This window comes from Mustela erminea, chromosome 2 (assembly GCF_009829155.1).
Source record: "Mustela erminea isolate mMusErm1 chromosome 2, mMusErm1.Pri, whole genome shotgun sequence".
NCBI classification, from domain to species: domain Eukaryota; kingdom Metazoa; phylum Chordata; class Mammalia; order Carnivora; family Mustelidae; genus Mustela; species Mustela erminea.
The window spans coordinates 5461476-5482176 of record NC_045615.1 but is presented as its reverse complement, the minus strand read 5'-3'; the positions used below and the strand labels follow the sequence as shown (position 1 = coordinate 5482176).

The 20701-nt window shown below is 43.5% G+C and overlaps 1 protein-coding gene across 5 annotated transcripts in view; it reads right to left on the bottom strand.

Moving 5' to 3' along the window:
• DOCK5 (dedicator of cytokinesis 5) overlaps positions 1-20701 on the bottom strand; it is a 211331-nt gene that overhangs the window by 72350 nt on the left and 118280 nt on the right. For 4 of the 5 annotated variants that reach the window (XM_032332197.1, XM_032332193.1, XM_032332194.1 and 1 more), the window contains 9 exons: positions 18141-18265; positions 15846-15944; positions 14454-14526; positions 12154-12257; positions 11000-11183; positions 4127-4224; positions 3791-3880; positions 1963-2063; positions 1299-1463 (listed from right to left, as the gene is read on the bottom strand). In XM_032332197.1, coding sequence (XP_032188088.1) covers positions 1299-1463; positions 1963-2063; positions 3791-3880; positions 4127-4224; positions 11000-11183; positions 12154-12257; positions 14454-14526; positions 15846-15944; positions 18141-18265 — 1039 coding nt within the window. The remainder of the gene's footprint in view (positions 1-1298; positions 1464-1962; positions 2064-3790; positions 3881-4126; positions 4225-10999; positions 11184-12153; positions 12258-14453; positions 14527-15845; positions 15945-18140; positions 18266-20701) is intronic. The other variant, XM_032332195.1, reaches the window with a different exon arrangement.

The window sequence follows — 20701 nt, the reverse complement described above, 5'->3', positions numbered from 1 at the left end:
TTTGAGGTATGTTATATGAGAAGGGAACTTGGCATACCGGGGAAGCAGAAATCACAACTATAATGATCTCTTCTAGAATATGCCCTGAGTAGGGAAACTGACTCCTTTGCAGTTCGGTTTCCTCACCGCAGTCCAAGTTTAGAGCATCCCTAAAGCTTAGAAATAATGGGTGGTTTCTTTCCTTAGCAGGATTTTTAAAAAGAATCAAAAATGAAGGTTGAAGGGATTCAATCCATGAAGACATTTTAATCTCCAATATGTTATACACACATTCTCAGACGTTCCTGGAAGGAAGGGACTGTATGCCTAACGTAGTCACCTTAAAAGAGGTCTAATTTCCTTCAGTCTGCCTGAAGTCTCTGGGAGTCACAGAACGGTGAGGATGAGAAGAGAAGCTCCATCTGACTCTGATGACAACCATGGTTTCTGGGCATCCCAACAGATAACACTGGGCTGGGATGTCAGATTGATGTGTCTTTCCAGAGTCTAGGCATTTTCCTAATTGTCTGCTAACTTACACTTTGCGGGACACTCATAAATTGACCTTTCTTTCTGTGAATCTCTGAGTTTTCCTAGTATTAAGAAAAATCCACAGCACAGATGCCGAACTGATAGTCTTGTAAAGAAACCCAGATTGCTACTTCCTGGAGTGCTGTACTCGACGCTGTGGAATGAAGATCCAGGGAAGTGACCCACCTGGATCCACAATGAAGATCGACGTGAAGCTACCGCCTGCTTGGGAAGTGAGGCTACGGCATGCAAAGAAACCTGTCATGAGCGTATCTGCTGCTTCTCCCAGCCCAGTGCGCATCACGTCCACTGTATTCGTGGGTAATTATGCTACGTTACACCTCTTTTCTGTCACTTACACTTGTAACATTGCTGGACCTCTCTTGCAAATCAAACCAAGAACTTCCTTGTTTAGTACAGAAAGAAGATACGGGACTCTACGACCTGACCTGAAAAGTCAGGTCAGCAGCCAACATGATAGATTAGCAACAGCAGCTGACATTGACCCGGCATAAGCCGTTGTCAGAAAGATCTCTGCCGACTCTTAATCTCACAAAACAAACTAAGGGTTGCCGGGCGGGGGGGGGGGGGGGGGGGGCTTATGGACATTAGGGAGGGTATGTGCTATGGTGAGTGCTGTGAAGTGTGTAAACCTAGCGATTCATAGACCTGTACGCCTGGGACTAATAATACATTATACATTTACTTAAAAACTTTTAAAAATTATGTATAAAAAAACCCCAAAGATCTCTGCCGATCTCTGCTATATTCTTGCCACTCTTCATCACCTTGCTCTGCACAGTGGCTGGGACACCAGGGGTGGGGAAAACAGGCCACATACAATGCCATGGTGAGGTGGGCCGCATGCTAGCTGCTTCCGAGTCAGAAGCTCGTAAACCAGACAGAAAGGAGGCTTCCCTGACCTGATCATGGAAAAGGCAGAAACCACTCTCCTTTATATAAAAGAAAGAAAAATGACATCATCTCATATCCTGTAGGTAATAAATGCTACAAAGCACCTGTGATGTACAGCTGAGGACATGACCCTCATTTCTACTTAACTTAGTCTTGCTTAACCCACTGTTAGATCCCTTTGGGGTTTCCTGCGAATCCCCGACACCCAGCTCTCCTAAGATCCCGAGTACGATCTTCTGTCCTTGACTGTGCTCTCGATGCCTTCAACGCTTTGTCTCTCTGTGTTCTGGATTCTTAAAGACAGAGAGCCTTATCTCTTCGGGAGCAACCCAGAAGGCAGGGACTGACTTACTTGAATGCCCTTCCCAGTGGTGGACCACTTAGCTGGTGCTCTTTCTCCCCCAGAAGCTTACAACAAACTTCTGCACTTAGGGGCACCCTTACTCCGCTTATGTCCCTTGCATTTCTTAACAACCCAACCCTGAGAGTATAAACCCAATAGCCCAGCAGCAGGTAGTCCCCTTGAATCAGACTTACACGTAAGCCAGAGTGGCACTGAAGTGCTTGTAGATGTAGGTTTCAAGGACAGGATTAAAATGCTGGAACTTGATGTCTCCTATCAGTGAGATAATAAACACCTGCCAAAGGTGAAAAACATAGATAGCAGCACTGTACGACCCCAGGCTTTGATTCTTTTAATAGGCCGGATGTTGGTATCTTGGTACCTGCTTTTCTTTCTCGACCACTTCTGCAGCATTCCCACTTTACTATTCCAGAGCTGAAGTAAAGTCATGGAGTTTCTTTTTATTTAACATTCAACAGAGAAACTATGATGTGTCAGGCACTGGGCTAAATGCTATGGAGAATCTAAGAGCCGGCCCCTGGCCTCATGGAGTTCACTGTCTCCAAGAGAGGCCAGTGCACAAGCAAGATGAGTCAGGGAAGAAGATGGGGAGAGGCAGAAGAAAGACAAAAGAAAACTCAAACCCAAGGATGCAGCTGATGAATTATTTCGTGACCACACTCTTCCGAGTGCAGGAGGAGTGCCCCCAGTAACTCAACTTTATCAGACTTTTGTCTCTCAATTTCCCCTTTTTCTGGGAATGGGATCCCTATGAGGCACATAATAAAAAACCACCACGTGGCACCTACTGATGACAAAGAATGCTGAAGGAGGACCCCCGGGGTGACTGCATATACCCACTGCCAGCTGCTCCATCCCAGGAGAATCTGCAGACCCCAACCCACAGAAACCGGAACCATTCTTTTCCATGACTCTGGCCAGGTGAATCTCAGCGGGAGCATTTCCTCTCTTTATTTTGTACCCTTAATGCCTAGACCACTTCTTGAATGTATTAATTTCTCTAAACTGGTGAAAGAGCCGACATTCCTCTGCTGCAACATCCAGGTAAATTCTGCACAGAATTTTAACCCCAACAACGAGAAAACGTGCTTGGTTTGGATGTGTCTGCTTTCTCCACTCACTCCACCACGATTGGTGGCCTTCCAAGATTCTTTGTTTTTTAAGAATTTATTTGTTTATTTGACCTAGAGTGAGAGAGCACAAGCAGAGGGAGTGGCAGAGGAGGGGGAGAAACAGCTTCCCCGCTGAGTGAGGAACCTGACATGGGGCTAGACTGCAGGACCCTGGGATCATGACCTGAGCTGAAGGCAGAAACCAACTGAGCCACCCAGGCAACCCGCCTTCCAAGACTCTAACATCATCCCTCCCCGTCTGGATTTCAGTTTTTGGAAGGGGCTATATGTTGTATAGAATGAGACTGACACTCGTTTCCACTGTGTGAATTCAGTGTCCCTTGTATGAACATATAAGCGCACACAACAGAGCCACAATCACCCTCATTAACAGTATCTCCTGGTTTATAACTAGGCAATTTTAAAGTTAAAGTGACTCCTGATTTCTAATGTAATATAATACCTCATTTACCCTAATGAGAAAGAAAGCATATCACGTAACAGAACAATAAAGTCTTTAAACATAAGTCAGTTGTTTCTTTTTTTTTTTTTTTTAAGAATTTTTCTTTACTTATTTGACAGACAGTTCACAAGTAGGCGAGAGGCAGGCAGAGAGGGGGAGGGAAGCAGGTTCCCTGCTTAGCAGAGAGCCCAGTGTGGGGCTCGATCCCAGGACCCTGAGATCATAACCTGAGCCAAAGTCAAAGGCTTATCCCACTGAGCCACCCAGGCGCCCCATAAGTCAGTTGTTTCTTTTAACTTCCAGAAACAGAGAGATGTATCCAAGTATTTGTGCAGAAAGGATAATCACCACAGTCAGTTACAACAGCGAAATACTGAACACTACACAGTTGTGAGAATAAATTAGTTAATGTGTTTAACTGCTTACCAGTGCATCAAACACGAGGAAGTCATAGGTTTCATTATCTGACATCTCCATCATTATGTTAAAAAGTGCATCTAGTGTATCTTGCAAAAACTGAACATAAAAAAGAGAGAGGTTATTTCATGCTTTCAGTTCAGCTCCATACTGCGAAAATTCAGAGAAATTAGGTTGCAATAGAATGAGTTTTAAAATAGCATTTCTTAAAAACTGGCACTTCTGCTTTCCAATGTAGATTACAAATTTTTTATTTCTGACCAAATTTTATATTTCTGATTTAATTTGTAATATAGATCTAATGATACCGTAACCGCCTTTCTAACCACAAATACATAAACATACCTTTACAATCTCGCCTCCATCCACCTCCATTAACTTCTTTAAGTTGTGTTTAATGTTCTGGGAGTTGGAACGCCAATTTAACAAGCCCAACAAGTCAACTAGGAAGAATGACCACAAACCATAAAATCAGACATTGATTAGAAGAAGTAATGCACACTATTTCAGGAAATAACTACAGAACTCTCTAGAAAAGATAACTGTTCTTAATAATGGATAATTCCTTGTGTATTTTTTTTAAATTTATGTCTCCTATCTAGACCAGAAAAAACCTTGCAGTCTTTCAGTCTTTAGAGAAAAAAATTAACCACTAAAACATGAGAACATAAAATTGAATTCCTGAATGGAAGTCATATTTCTGAAATGATTACATCGTAGCCATATAGATGAAAAGTTGGAAACATTTAAAAAAAAAAAAGATTTTATTTATTTATTTGAAAGACAGTTAGTGAGAATGAGCTGAAGCGGGGAGGGGCAGAGGGAGAAGCAGACTCCACACTGAGTCCAGAGCTTGACTTGGAACTCGATCCCCCAACCCGAGATCATGACCTGAGCCAAAATCAAGGATCAGATGCTTAACTGACTGAGCCACACAGGCATCCTAAAAACACTCTTAAGGAAACTTCATATCTTCAGTTTGCTGCACTGCTTAATTCACCCATTGCCACTATGTGTATCTCAGTGGATAAAAAGGGAAAAGGGAACTTCTATACATACACTGATACATTTATTTCTTAAAAGATCTTTTCACTTATTTTAGAGAGAGAAAGGGAGAGAGAGACAGTATGAGCAGGGGGAAAGGAACACAGAATCTCAAGCAGACTCCACACTGAACACAGTCTTCCATGGGGCTCCATCTCGACCCTGAGCCGAAACCAAGAGCTGGATGCTTAACAACTGAGCAACCCAACTGCCCACACTAATCCATTTAAACACTGCATCCACAGTGTAGAGATGGCATTTCTTCCATTTTTCAGTTGATGAAACTGAGGCCTTTATAAAATTAAATAACTTGCCTTAGGTCACATAATGTCCAGAGAGTGCTATGAATGGGATTTAATTATAGATTTATCTGATTCCCAAAAAACCATGTCCTTGCTACTCTATCACACTGCCTTCCGAGAGTTCTTCAAAGAAACAGACAAGCAAATCCGACAGACTGCTATTTCAAAGGAAGGAGGAACAGATTCACGGTCCTTGGGGTAAGACCGTGACAGAAATCTCGAGGTATATTTGGATTTAAAGTGCAGAATTATGGATCTTTAAGCCACTTATAGTTTTAATCAATGTTGAAAGTGTCACAGTGAAATGTAACAGGCATCTGGGCTGTTACCATTTTGCCATTTTGTGTGGTACATTAAGCTACTATTCCAATTTACAGAGCATTATCTAGTATAAGTAGCACACATGCTTCTTAATCAATGGACTTGTATAATATACAGAAGTCATTAAAAACATACACTGTTCATTAACAAATGTATAGAAAATAGCCCATTTGTTTCATGAGTGTTTGCTTTATTGGCTTGTTTTATTAGCTTTAGTCCCCAGGAAACCTCCAAAATCCAGTGCCTAGAGACTCCTTTCTGTCAACAGAATAAAGTCACGATACCACTCATAGAAGGGGGTGAGGCCCCACCCATGGCCTTCCTGACAGGCCATCACCCTCCATTGTGTTACTCCTCAGCAACCAGACAGATCAGATCACTACTCCCCAGACTGTGGCACGCTCTGACAGATCCAGGTCTTTCCATATGGTCTTCCCTTTGTCTGAAATGACCAGATATTATTCAACACTATGTATCTGATAAGCTCGTACTTATGTTTAAGACCCACCTCAAAACATTCTGCGGTATTTGTACTCTTTCCTCCATATACATATGCATATACATAGACAAACATAGCGAATAATAAAGACACACTTGGTATTTCTTTGGCTCTTCCCACAGACTTGAGCCACTTGAGGGCAGGAGCCATGCTGCACTCATTGTGATACGCCATCATGGCGCCAGACGCCATGTTTGCTGCGGAATAAATATTTGGGTGGAAAGGGAACCAGTAGCCCTGAGGGAACAGGCAGTGTGCCTGACACAGTTCTTGGATTTACTCATTTGTTCAGTTAGCACTTAGTAATAGACCGTGTGCTGGGCTTGTCCACTTCCCATCCCTACTTCCACCAGAGGCAAGTCAATGGTACGGCTCCATTTGTTATTTCCCTCCACTAGTTGCTGCCTGAGGAAAAGGATTTAGATACTTCACCAGAGTGAAGAGTCGCTTGGCAGCTTTAAGCATCTGCAAACAACCCTTCTATCGGCCCAGAGGTTTACGCCCTAGAAATATTTGCATGCCACATCACCAGCCGTGTCAAGAACAGAGCTGGCATCTGGTGAATCATAAGGTCCTGGGGCTAGAAAAGCGGAGGCCGCATTAGAGCAAAGTCCCCAGACTTCCTGTGCTCCTGAGACCCATGCGGGTCGAGGCAAGTGGCTCTAGTTAATTCCTGTCAGTTTCTACCCAGTATCTCTCCTCTTGGGCGGATGCACCACACTGTGTTTGTCCATTCCCAGGCTGATAAACACTGGAGTTGTTTGCAGTTTTTTCTATTTATCAAAAACAACTCTGCCATGAACATTCCCAGGCATCCCCTGGTTTCCAGGTACAGCAGTTTCTCTGGGCAATAAATCTAGAATGGAATTTCATCCAAATGTTATCCAAAGTCCTCTCAATTGACGTCCTTCCCCAAAGTATTTAAGAATTCGGGATAGTCTGATATGACAATCCCCAAATTTAGGCTAGTGACTACTTTGGGCAAAAGATTAGAGACCGTAACACTTAAAAAAGAAAAATAACGAAATACCATTAAGTTTTGGGGTTACAAATATCTATTTTCAGATCCATGCGCACTACTTATGAACTTAGACAAAATATTCTGGAACTTTAATTCAACTTTCTGATTGAAACAGGAGAATAATGGCAATGCCGGCATCTTCCTGTGTTAGGGTTTGGAGGGTTGAGATAAGATGACTCTGGGAGGGCGCCTGGGTGGCTCAGTGGGTTAAGCCGCTGCCTTCGGCTCAGGTCATGATCTCAGGATCCTGGGATCGAGTCCCGCATCGGGCTCTCTGCTCAGCAGGGAGCCTGCTTCCCTCTCTCTCTCTCTGCCTGCCTCTCTGACTACTTGTGATTTCTCTCTGTCAAATAAATAAATAAAATCTTTAAAAAAAAAAAAAAAAAAAAAAAAAATATGACTCTGGGAATCGTGTGGCACCAGGCCCCACAACTGCAAGGACCTGAACTCCCTTCTCCCTTTGTTGGAGCCACAAATCTATTCTCAATCTCCATACGGGCCCAGTAACAAATGGTCCCATGTAAATGGTCCCATGTAAATCGGGCCTGATCTAGTTTTGAAAAAAATTTATAAATAAAGAGTCGAAAAGCTCTGTTTGCAACAAAGGCCTGTGGCTTTTAACCTTTAGAATCTGAATAGTCCTTTGTAAGGCTAAGGAGAAATGCCCTTGGTCATGGTCTCTGTGAAAGAACCACCAGCCTTCTTATCAGGAAGTGCGCTCTCCGAGTGGAGGGTTTCTTACTGTTCTTCAGCTTCCTCTTTCTCACAACACATTAAAGTGGCTCCTTATAACTTCCATCCAATTAGAAGAAATCAAATACATGAACCACCCACAATCCTTATTATCGTTATTTGTCCCTCAGAATGCCCTGTGCCCTCTGATGCTCAGGATGTCCCGCTGTTCCCTTCACTTTTTGCACATCTGTCCTCCCTTCTACCCCACCCCGGCCCTGAGGATATCACATCTCTCCTCCCTGGTTCCCATGAATTTGCCTCTTTCAACCTTCTTTGGGGTAGGTTATTGTATGACTTTGGTTTGGTTTGGCCTGGTTTTTATGTTGAGTTTTTTTTGAGACCTAACCACTAGGAATGGGGTGGACAACAAAGCAGAGAGCAGTTCCACCTAATGGAACTTTCTGGGATGACGGCAACGCTGTTTATCTAGCCAACATGAAAGCCACCAGCAGCACGAAACCATGGAACCCCCGAAACGAAGACTAGAGCAACCATACTTCTCTCTGACACTAAATTTTACAAGCTCCACATGCCTGGTGACCACCACAGTGGACAACACGGCTTTAGAACATCTAGAAGATGAGCGACGCAGATATTGGTAAATCGAGTGTCTGAGTACTGCCACCTGTCCATACGCTTCCTGTATGTCTGACTGGAGATAAGAAACAATTTAACCATATGGTTATGTTTCATGGACATTCCTTCTGCTTTCCATTTTAAGTTAATTTTAGCTACTTTGGTCACTTGCTTTACTTTAAGTCTAATCTCTGGAAAGGATAATCTATTGGATAAATGCCATCTTTCTTCACTATCCCTTAAAAGTCCCCAAAGCACATTAAGTCTTTGTATTGCCTGCTGCCATATTTACAGAAACACCATTTTAACATTTCAGAGTTAGAGGATTAGAAAGTAACAGAAAGAGCACAGAAAATAAATGCTGTCCCCACTTCCGGCATCTTTCCCTTTAGTGTTTTCCTGTGTAAATATGACAACGTTGATGGTGATGATGATGGTGGTGGTCGTGGAGGCTAATATTCACACAGTCTACAATGGGCGAGACACATGTTTTGCTTTTACTTAATTTCTTCATTCTTTGGGTATACACTAGTATCACTCCCATTTTAAAGATGAGGACACCGAGTCACAAAGAAGACATGTAGCTTGCCTGAGATGCAACACCTAGGGGCAGGGCTGGGATTTGAACCCAGGAAATTGGCTCCAAATTGTCAACATGTACCTAGACAAATTAGGATTATACCCTGCCTAGGGCTCAAGTTTTCACGTCTTTTTTTTTTTTTTTGGACAGATAGAGATCATAAGTAGGCAGAGAGGCAGGCAGAGAGAGAGGAGGAAGCAGGCTCCCTGCTAAGCAGAGAGCCCAATGCAGGACTCGATCCCAGGACCCTGAGATCATGACCTGAGCCGAAGGCAGCGGCTCAACCCACTGAGCCACCCAGGCGCCCAAGTTTTCACGTCTTTGATTACATCTTGACAGATATTTGGCAGCTGCACATGTCATTTAATTACATGATTATTAATTATTAATTATTGGACATTTGGATTATTTCTGCTATTCCCCTATTATGAGTAATATGGAGACATCTTCATACATGAATCTCTGTGCTCGTCTTTCATTGTTTACTTACGTTTCATTTCTAAGGGTGAGGTAAGTGGCTCAAAGGGTCTGAAAATATTCAAAACCTTTGATACACCTTCTAAGTCATCTTCTGTCACTACTGTATCATCTAACCCGGTACCCGCAGTTTCTTACATTGGCTTTTTCCCTAAGAAGGATTAGGTCACTGATAGAGTTCGTCATGTTGTTTATGAAGCTCAGAATGTTTTCTGGCTATATTTTTGTTTTTATCTTAATAGACTTTATTTTTCTGGGAGCAGTTTTAGGTTTACTGAAAAATGAAGCACAAAGTACAGAGAGTTCACACATACGCTCCCCGTGCACCCAACTCCCCTACTATTAACATCGTGTATTAGTGTAGTACATCTTGGAACTGGCGACCTAATATTAATAGCATTCATGAACTTAAGTCCACAGTTTATGTTAGGGTTTATTCTGTGTAGCTCATTCTGTAGCTTTTGACAAATGCGTAATGACGTGTATGCACGGATCCATCGTGGTTCCGGGTAGTGTAGTTTTGCTGCCCTAGAAATCCCCTGTGCTCTGCCTACTCATCGGTCCTCCGCCCTCTCAGGCCTTTGCAACCATGAAACTTTTCACTGTCTCCACAGCTTGGCCTTGTTTCTGGCTTAATTCTTAGTCAGTGTGTTTGTACTTTTCGCATATGTATCAGCTCTGTACTTCACTCTGTTGAGTCTGGCCCCTTGTCCAAGTTGAAATACTATCCGTGTTCTCTAGCCAACCATGATTCATCAAAACAAACAATACTGACCCCTTTTAAAGATCAACCAACATCTGATCCCTGAGTGTACCTCTTCTGTCTAAACTGTTTTGTCTATCCCTTAGCACTTCCGTAAGGCAGAGTCCCAGGCGTGTTCCTCACCCAAATCTCCTAAAAGGCCAAAGTGACTAATCCTCTATCCATCATAGTGGCTATAGGATTTCTAAGGCAAGTGCCCAGAGTTCCTTATTCTTGGCTCACTATGTTCAGCAGGACCGCTTACCCGTAAGTTAACTGAATGAAAAGCCATTATTGGATATCAAATGCCATTAAATATACAGAAGAGAAGTTAAAATTGATACCAGAGATTTTAAGAAGGAACAAAGCAAGGCCCATCTGAACTATTCAGCTGATTTTATGAAACGCCCTCAACTGCTTGGGGAAAAAAGGGGAAAGAGGAGGCTCGGGGTGGAGGGGGCAGATGGAATTCTAACAGGAAACCCTTCCTGCTCTTGGCCACACCTGTTTGGGCAAGAGACAAGTTCTTTTTCTCTATCAGTACCCTCCCTCTAATTACCAACATCTGTTGTTTCATATTTTATTACAGAGCACATTATCAGAGCTCTTTGCTGCCATGAAGGAAGGAAACATAAGACTTAAAAAAATTTTCAGCCTCTGTTCATGAATTACATTTACAGGTTGTATGATCTTAAGCAAGACAAACTACTTTTCATCCTATTTGGAAGATAGGCAAGATAACCTCAGACTGAGCGTGAGCTTTGCGAACAGTGGCACCCAAAATATCACATGAAGGGCAGGGAGTAGAATCCAAAGTGCCCAGCATCCGGCCTCGGAAGACACCTATGTGGCCCAGCCCCACTGGGTCCAACAAAGGAGCCCAGGTGCGCCAAAGAGAAAATCCAGTGTGGGGTCACCTACCATTCTGGGTGAGTTTTGTGGAGCAAATGAGGGTGGCGATCTGAAAGCTGTCTTTTGTGCTGTCCTTGCTCGGGGTGAAGTTGGCCAGGGTTTTGGAGGCTTGGAGCTCTTTTTCTTCCATCTCGACCTTGGTTCCCGGTAGGGTCAGATAGAATTTAGCGTCTTCCATTTTCTTGTTGTCACCCTGAAAAGGAAGTGGGTGAGGGACACCAAATGATGGGCAAATAACAGTAGTTTCTATCATGAATGCATGATCCAGGGAGTGAAATACGGTTTTATCAAATTACACTTATGTTCCTTCCAACTCTAAGACACTGTGATACTTCTCCAGGGCTGGAGCCCAGAATAATTTCAACACCGAATAAAAATGGAAAAAGTTGTGAACTACTAACTGAGAACATCCTAGATCTCTGAAATAAATAAATAAGTAAATACGAAGGACCGAGGTTCGATTTCATTTTCTTGAACCTATAAATAGTCAGAATGATGCATCATTGGGTTGAGGGGATGACTGGATTCATTGGGAGGGAACAGCTTGCTACGCCTTCCAAAACATCAGGAGCTGTTAAACGGAAGACCCACACCAAGTAGATGCAGCTCAAAGCAGCTGCCGGTTCTGTGATATCGTTAGATAAACGAGACCTTCCTGGGTCTTACTCTGCACTCAAAAAATCTCAGAAGATAATTTCATAGCAGTTAAAGAGTGAGGACCGAACAGCTGGGGAAGGAAGCAAGGGCCCCTAAGCAGAGAAATGGTGCCCGGCTCTGGGCGATATGAAAACCACATCCTACCACACCCACCCCACCCCCCACCAGGCCCAACAGTGCAACTGTCTCTGTCCCATGCAGGACGACGCAGAGGAGAGGCAAGGGGGCAGCCCTTGACCACCCACTGCCACAGAACTCCGCTGCAGGCGACGGAGATGTTCTTCAGAGGCCCCGACATTTATACCACTCACTCCTCATACAAAGGGGATGGGATACCCTGCAGCTGGAGCCCTCTGGCTTTCTAGACTTAAGGGGCCAACACTCATGGCTCCAAAGAAGTGTCTGATGTTTATCCACGTAATTCTGACTGGAGCCTCGAGAACCCATTTCGGAAGGAGTAAATATTTCCCAAGTCATTTTCGGAGCCTCGTTCTGTTGAGCAGCACCTTATAAACCACCAGATCATGCCTCCCATCCTGCAGAGTGGTACCGTCCGGGTTCATCAGTTTCACGAAGGCCACGCCAAAGGCCCGCTCCGATTTATCTCTGGCTGAAAAGACAGAAATATGGGTCTCAGCGGTGCGGAAGGGCAGCAGGAAGCTCTGGCTGTAACAGATAATTTCTCATTTTGCTCCAGGCTGTGCGACTGGGTCACCCTCTCATCAGCACCATTCAGCAAGCTACAATAAGCCACGTGCACTGTGCTTGCCACGGGCCCCTCAAAGGAATATTCCCCATGCTGAAATCTTCTAGTACCTTCGTGTTATGTTCTTCTTCCTACATTTGCAAATGAGTGAGACCAGCAACTACTCCCTCACCCAAATCAGAAATGTGGACGTTGACACTGCCTTCCCTCGACCGTGTCAACTCCAGGTACTGAAGACCTTCGAAACCTCTGCCTTTCCTCTCCCTCCATTCTGTTCCTAACCTAGTTCCATTCAAGTCTCCTCTGTGTTTCTAGAGGATCTTTCCAAGCAGTCCTTGTCTCCACACTGCAGAGAGAGATTTCCAAAAGCAGATCTAATCAGTCAACCAAACACCTTCAGGAGATACATTTCTGTTGCTTTAAGGTAGACTCAGTGAAGTATTCATTATATTCCCAGGTTTATTATGCCGCCTCTTCCTTCTAAGAGAGTACCCTAGGTGCCAGGAGGGTCCGGCCTCCCCCAGGAAGCAAAGCACCTTCCTCTGGATCTTTAGGTGTTGGCTTTTGAGCTCACTGCCCCCCAACTGGGTGTCGATGCCGGGGGCAACCTGTGGCCTGCTCTCATCACACGCACAGCTCTGAAGTCAGCTGTGCCTCACGTGCTCCTAGATCAGCTGAGGAGTAAACCACTACAGGATTACATTATAATTTATTTATCCATTGTCCTGTTGGTGGCCATTAGGCTATATTCCATGTGGGGATATTATGACTAAAGCTGTTATAAACATACACCAAACCACAACCACCACCATGAGCACCCATAACATCTTTTAAGGGCTCCTTCATAACCTCATTCAAATTAACCTTCATCATTCGTGATGTGGCTCTAGTCTGCCTGGATTCAAACCGCTGAAGTGTCCATCTGGGCTCTGTCACTCCCCAGCTCCATGACCCCAGGCAAGGAACTCATTTCTCTGGGCTCAGTTTCCTTTTCGTATAAATGTGGATAAAAGCATTATGTATCTTATCAGGTGACTATGGACAGTACACAGTGTATAAGTAGAGATTCATTTAGTGTCTCATACAAACTAAGGGCCTGATAAATGCTATTTCTGTAGAACCAGAGGAAATTGCTGATATTTGCCTATTTGATGCTGACCTCCCCATATGGCACTTTCGTGGGGTTCAACCTAACATTCTGACTGCTCCCACTGCTCTCACTTCAGCCCTACTGCATTCACCTTGTGGGTTTCAAACACATTTCACCACCACCACTCCTCCCTGGGCTGACCTCGGTTCCTTCTACACCAGCAAGTCTCAGTTAGGATGTCGAGATCACGCATGGATGACAGGGTTGGATGCTGTGCTACATGGTCCCTTACAGATCTTTGCTGCCGTGCACCGACCACACTGCTCTGACCTTAGTTGCCTTTTCCCTTGCTCATCTTCTTAACCAGAGCAGCAGAGACTTCAGAGCACTACCCGTGTCCTAGCCTGTGAAACCCTTATAGGGCACTGTTTAATATCATATAGAACCTTAACATTCACGGAACCCATTTTGGGGAAATCCTTGTTAAAAAAGTTTTTTTTTTAAAAATTGAAATTCAAGTTAGTTAACATAAATTTATTATTAGATTCAGGCACAGAGTTTAGTGATTCACTGGTCGCATATAAGCCCCAGTGCTCATCACATCACATGCCTCCTTAATGCCCATCACCCAGGTAGCCCATCCCCCCACACTCCTCCGGCAACCCTCAATTTGTTCCCTAGAGTTAGGATTCTCTTATGGTCTGCCTTCCTCTCTGTTTTTATCTTATTTTATTTATCCTTCCCTTCCCCTATGTTCACCTGTTTTGTTCCTTAAATTCCACATATGAGTGACAGCATATGGTCTTTGTCTTTTTGATTTCCTTAGCACCACATGAATCCTGAAGTAATGATGTGAAGGACCTAGTTTCCAAGTATTTTGCTTTCCAGACCCATGAAAGTACTGACAAGCAAGCGTAAATATATATATATATTTTATTTTTTAATAATTTTTTAAAATTTTTATATATATTTTTTTAACAGAAATACGTTGCCGACCTTCTAGTACTTACATTCCTGAGATGACCTGTGCCGGAAGGTAAATCGTATATGGCAGCGAGTAACCTCCTCAATAGCAATGGAAACCTGCACAGTGATAAGAAACTTACAGTTTATATTTCCACAGCACGTTGCACTTAGCTCATCTGACAGACCTGGTTCATGTTCAGTATCTTATTAAAGCACTTATTTCTACACAGTGAGATTGAGAGTAAAGTTCCTTTCAAAACACACAGAGTTATTTCCAAAACCTAAAGAATCTCAAGAGAAATTATCTTTGCCATTTGTCAGGGATTCTGAGGATGGAGATATTACAAGTTTCTAGTACTTTCTCAAGCATGAAAGAGGAAAGATTTCAGAGGAGAAAGACCAGGACTGTGGGGTCTATCTACGCAGGAGCTTCCAGACTGCAAGGTGTATTGTATGTTTATTGATATGGTAATAACGGCGGTCCATACCCAGAAAGAAAAGACAGAATACTGGGGACAAGGAAGCTTTCTGTTTATGTATATAGAGGGGACAAGAAAAACAGAAGTTCATGGCAATGAAAAGGGCAGAGAATTTGTGGCAAATAGTTAAATAAATTATAGCATGATCATATAATGGAACATTACCCAAGTACCTAGAAACCCATTTCCAAAGAACCCTTAATGCCTTGAGATAAGTAGTTTTAAAAAGCACAATATACATCTGTTAAAAACACCACATTCCAAAACATATGAAGCATACAAAGTTGTGGAAAATAATCACTTCTGCATCGAGATATTAGCGCAATTTTTTTTTTTTTTTTGAGTTTTCTAGGGAGAGCTCATAAGACTCTGACAATCCAATTTGACTATGACAATCTGGGATTCAGAATTGGGCTCCAATTTAGGTTTGGACACTAAGCTGTTACAGGATCTTGGAAAAATCACCTGACATTTTTGAGCCTTCATTACCTAATCAGAAAGGGCATTACGACACTGTTTTAGCCACAGGGTACTGAGCGATTCACAGGGCATGGCTTATCTAAAAAGCACCTGGGAATTTGTGATACACATATTTAAATTGAAAAGAGGCCCAGAAAACTTGGTCAGAGACCAGGAGGGAAAAAACGTTAGGCAACTGCTCGCCGAGTGTGAAAATTTCCATTTGGTTTTGGATGGTCACAGCAGCCTATTACATCATTATGACTATCAGCGTCTCTAGTCAAATTTGTACACATTTATCAATGAGAACATTATTTAAGAACTCTGAGTTAAAGATAAATACTCTCATGCAGAATTGCATCAATTCATTTCTTATAGGACACCACACCAACCCACTGTAACGACAGGATAAAGAAGGAATGATTTGTGGGTAGAAAAGAAGAAAAGAACCCACATGAGGTTTGACGTATGAAGGAGATCACAAATGGCGCAGCTCACCTTGACAGTCTCATACCAACAGGGCTGCTTGACTTGGTAATAGACTACTGATTTGTACTCTGAGATGCCTTCGTATCCAGCACCAGGATGAATTGCTTTCTTTGGACGGAAAGAAAAATTAAGAGATGATTTTTTGACTGCTTTTTATTTTAATTCCAGTAGAGTAGAGTATTAGTTTCCAGTGCATAATACAGAGATCTGACCATTCTATACATTAGTCAGCACTCATCGCGGCTGTGCTCTGCAGCCATCCCCTATCGCACTATCGCACCCATCCCCCCACCCACCTTGTCTGGTGGCCATCTGCTCTCTGTGATTAAGAATCGGTTTCTTGGTTTGTCTCTGTTTTCTTCCCCTTTGTTCGTTTTGTTTCTTAAATTCCACACATGCGTGAACTCATATAATATTTGTCTTTGTCTGAGTAACTTATTTCCCTTAGCATAATACTCTCTAGCTCTGCCCAGATTGTTGCAAATGGCAAGATTTCATTCTTTTGATGGCTGGGTAATAACCCATTGCGTGTATATACCCATCTTCTTTATCCACTCGTCAGGTGATGGACACTGGCTGTTGCAGATAACACTGCTGTAAACATAGGGGTGCATGTATCCCTCGGAGTTAGGGTTTTTGTCTTTTGGGAGTAAATACTAAAAGGGAATAACTTCATCAAGAAAAATAAGAGCACTCCACCCTCCACGCAGCCTGCGTGTGCCCCACACGGGCACACAGCAGCCAGTCGCACTTGGAGGCTAAGAGCAGGGGGAAGAATGAGTTTCTGCTCCTTTGTTTGAGGGTGTAAGTACAGAACTGCGAAGTCACTAAGGGACCCAGCATCACCGTAACACCCCCATGCCGTAAATTTCATCCCCTTTTCCATGTGCAGACAGACATTCTCCTTCCTTCCTCTTCCTTTCTCTCTCAGGGAGCAGCAGGCCGGTGCAGGTGACCGGGAGCCGTGGCACACGCGCAGACGCACCGCTGTAGGAGGTCCTGTCTCTGCTCTGCTTTAAGGACCTGGTGTACAGGTCTAGCGTATTCACTAAAACTCAGGGCTGTGTTTTCTCCTGGTAATGAGCCACTTACTTCAGTAAAACCAGGCCTCAAAGGGAGGCACTTCCAAGCTAGTTAGCAAAGCTGTGATGGGAGCCATCAGGAGAAGACGCACCCCTGAACTCACGGGGCTCAAGGGCTCTATCAGTAGCAGGGAGAAGTCACCCACCTACCAGGGCCCACCACATCATTTGACCCCCCAACACAGACTATGACTTCACTCAGTCCCCTGTTGCCTTCAAAGGTGATCATGCCGATGGGGAAGGAAGGGGGTGCACCCTCTGCCATGCCCTCACAGACTCTGGTGAGCAGGCACTCAGAGAGCTTGGGTCTTCAGTGCCATAGAAGGTATCTAGTGGTAACTACGGCTCATAGGGGGGAGCTAGATCTCAGCTGACACAACAGGAGCCTCCGTGATTTCAGAATCAACAACCACTACTTCTCTGTCTGGACAGAAGGCTGCCACGGGTGGAGGAACTCCTGAGTGAACGCCAGGATACCTGGATTTAGTCTTATCTCCTCCATGACCTTCTGTATTTCTGTGAGAAAAGAGCTTACCCCTTTTGGGTTGCAGTTTCCTGATTACTAAAACAAAACCTAAAGACCAGGGGGAGTTGATGTGACCCAAGAACTCTACCAGTTTAACAGCTCTCTACAGGCAGTGTCTCCTCTGGTTCTCTGGCTCGGTATGCGCAGTGCCTTCTGGGCACCCAGGCCACCCACCCCACCCCAGCCCCACAAGCCCTACCAGGCTTGAAACTGGCCAAAAAACTTGCAAATGATACAGAACTTCTGGATCAGAAGCATACACATGAAATCACTAGTGGCTGGAAATACTTCTTAGAACAGGGAAAATAATGAAAATAAGAGTCTATAGTCGGTTAAGCGGCTGCCTTCGGCTCTGGTCATGATCCTGGGGTCCTGGGATTGAGCCCCACATCAGGCTCCTTGCTAATCAGGAAGCCTGCTTCTCTTTCTCCCTCTGCTACTCTCCCTGCTTGTGCTCTCTCTGTCAAATAAATAAATAAAATCTTTTAAAAAATTTTTAAATTTTGAAAATAAGAGTCTAAATGGGTTCCTTAGTAAACTCAGTAATTGCTGATCACAAGTTTAATAGGTTTCATCCCTTTTCCTTACGAAGAAAGCAAACACACCCTAACATGGAGATCAAGTCACCTCAGACCAAAGTCCCCTGTTGGAAAGAAGTGTGTGATGGCAGCAGGACATCTGGGTGGTCCCACCTACCTCCAAGAGCTTGCCCTCCTCATCGTACACAGACATGGTCACCTCCACGTTCTTCGGCGTCTTCTTTTTCCCTTTGTCAAACTCCCCGTGGATTAGGGTGACGTAAATATCATTCCGCACGTCGCCTGCAAAAGGACAACCCATCCCGTGAGCAGTACTCAGAGAGTCATTTTGAATTTTCAGGATGTAATAAGATATAACCTGTTCACAAAATATGAAATGCTCTGACTTGGGGCGCCTGGGTGGCTAAGTCGGTTAAGCGTCTGCCTTGGGTTCAGGTCATGATCTCGGGGTCCTGGGATCGAGGCCCGCATCAGGCTCCCTGCTCCGTGGGGAGTCTGCTTCTTCCTCTGGCCCTCCCCCTACCAACTGAACTCTCTCTTTCACTCACTCTCTCTCTCTCTCTCAGATAAATAAATAAAATCTTAACAACAACAAAAGGTGACTTTACAGGGAGCTCTTCACAGAGCAGATGTATGTATTGTATGTAATGTCCTCTTCAGCTTCCCTCACCCTATCTTTCCATATACACCAAAGTAGCCCTAAAATGTAGTGTTTAAAACAAACTCTTTTCAACAGTAATACTTTGTTCTATTTATTAATAACTGTTTTCTAATAATAAGTACACAATGTATTTTATTAGGTTACAGCGGCAGATTTTTTTTTTTTTTAGTATGCCTTGGAGGGTGGTATTCTAACACATCTGAAAATAACAGAAGCTAACATTTATTGGGTATTTCCTCTGTGCTAGGCACTGTTCAACATGTCTTATAGGTAAACATTACGTTTATTTAAATCAGCTTAATTGTTTTTACCAGTAACAGAATCATTCCTGCTTGTCATATTCCTAGTTGTCCAGCAAAAAATTTTAATAACTAATTAGTAAATGAATAGACCCCACAGGGAAGAAAAAATTGAATGTTGGTAAGACGCTTAAACAAAACCTAGAACGAATGAAAGGCATCCCAAGTTCCTGGACAGGAAGGCTCGGTATTATAAAAAGGACTCCAAAATCTGTACTGTATTATAAACTGCCCCCCAATGTAAAAAAAAAAATTAAAATGTTCCAGCACAATAAGAAAACAGGGGTGCATATTTAGAGCACTTTTCATTCCCATCACTCATCTACTTAGGAAAAAATTAAGGTCTTGCCCGCAGTTGGCTAAGGTGAAGCAAAAGGGGCTTATTCATACAACATAGTTCAAAATCTTCACGGACATACACTTTGTCAATAGAGAAACTGACAATTTGTGTTAAAAGCCTATCGGACAAAGCAACTTCACTGGTAATATTTGTCCCACAGTGTTAAGAATGCAAGCAAAGATTTATCTATGAGGATATTTACTGTGGTATTGTTTACTAAAGTGAAAACTTGGAAAATCCTCAATTTCCAACAATAGGCAGCAGTCTGAATAAATTGCAGAATAATCAGATGAGATAATTTCATTTATTCATTTAAAAAACTCACTGAGCACCTGCTGTGTACCAAGCACTGTGCCAGTGTTTGGGAAACAATGGTGAGCCATGCACCAGGTTCACTCTCACACAGTGGAGGAGAGAAGCCATTAGCAGAAAATCACAGACAAAATGCGTCATTACCAATGAAGGAAAAGGTCAGGCTCTGTGAAGGCATAACACTAAGTCCCAACTGTGTCTGGAGGCTGTGAGAATCTTCCCTCTGAACTGATATTGGAGACAGGAGAGTAAAAAGGTGCAAATGCAGTACGTGCAAAGGTCCAGAGGCAGTAGACAGGATCGTGGTCTAAACATATGTTTCGTCCAGGGAACTGATGGCAGTAGCTACCACTAATGTAGCTACTGCAATGGAGAAGGGGAGATGGGAATGGACTCGAAGCCTTCCAAAGGTAAAACTGACAAGTCTTAGTCTCTAACTTTATGTAAGGTGTAAAGGAAAGGGAGGTTCAAGAATGACTGTCAGGCTTCTTGTTGGTGCAACTGGATGGACAAGGGTGCCATTTTCTTAGATAAAATACAACAGAAGAGCTAGTCTAGATGCAAAGACCACAAGTTCCAGATGGGGATTCTGAGTAAGAATTAACCAGTAAGAGGAGAAGAGAGATCCAGTCAGATAGAAACAGTAGCTACTGAAGTCCTGAGGCAGGCAGTAGTTGGATCTACAGTACTGGAGTTCAAAGGAGCAGTCTTGGGGCTAAGGAAATGGATTTAGAGACAACTAGTTCACAGAGGCAAAATGAGTGTATGAGATCACACAGTAAGAGGATATAGGTATGAGAAGGGAAAGAGGCCTGCTGTGGACTGAACTGTTCCCCCTAAATTCGTATGTCTAGGCCCTCACCCCTAATACCTCCAAATGCGACTGTATTTGGAGATGGGCCCCTTAAACGGATGACTAAGGTAAAATGAGGTCATAAGGTGGGCGCTAATCCAATATAACTGGTGTCCTTATAACAAAAGATTAGACCAGGGGGCCCCATGTGAGGACGCATTGAGAAGAAGGCCATCTCCAAGCCAAGGAGGGACGTTTAGAAGAACCAACCCCAATGACATCTCAGACTTTTGGCTTCCAGAAGTATGAGAAG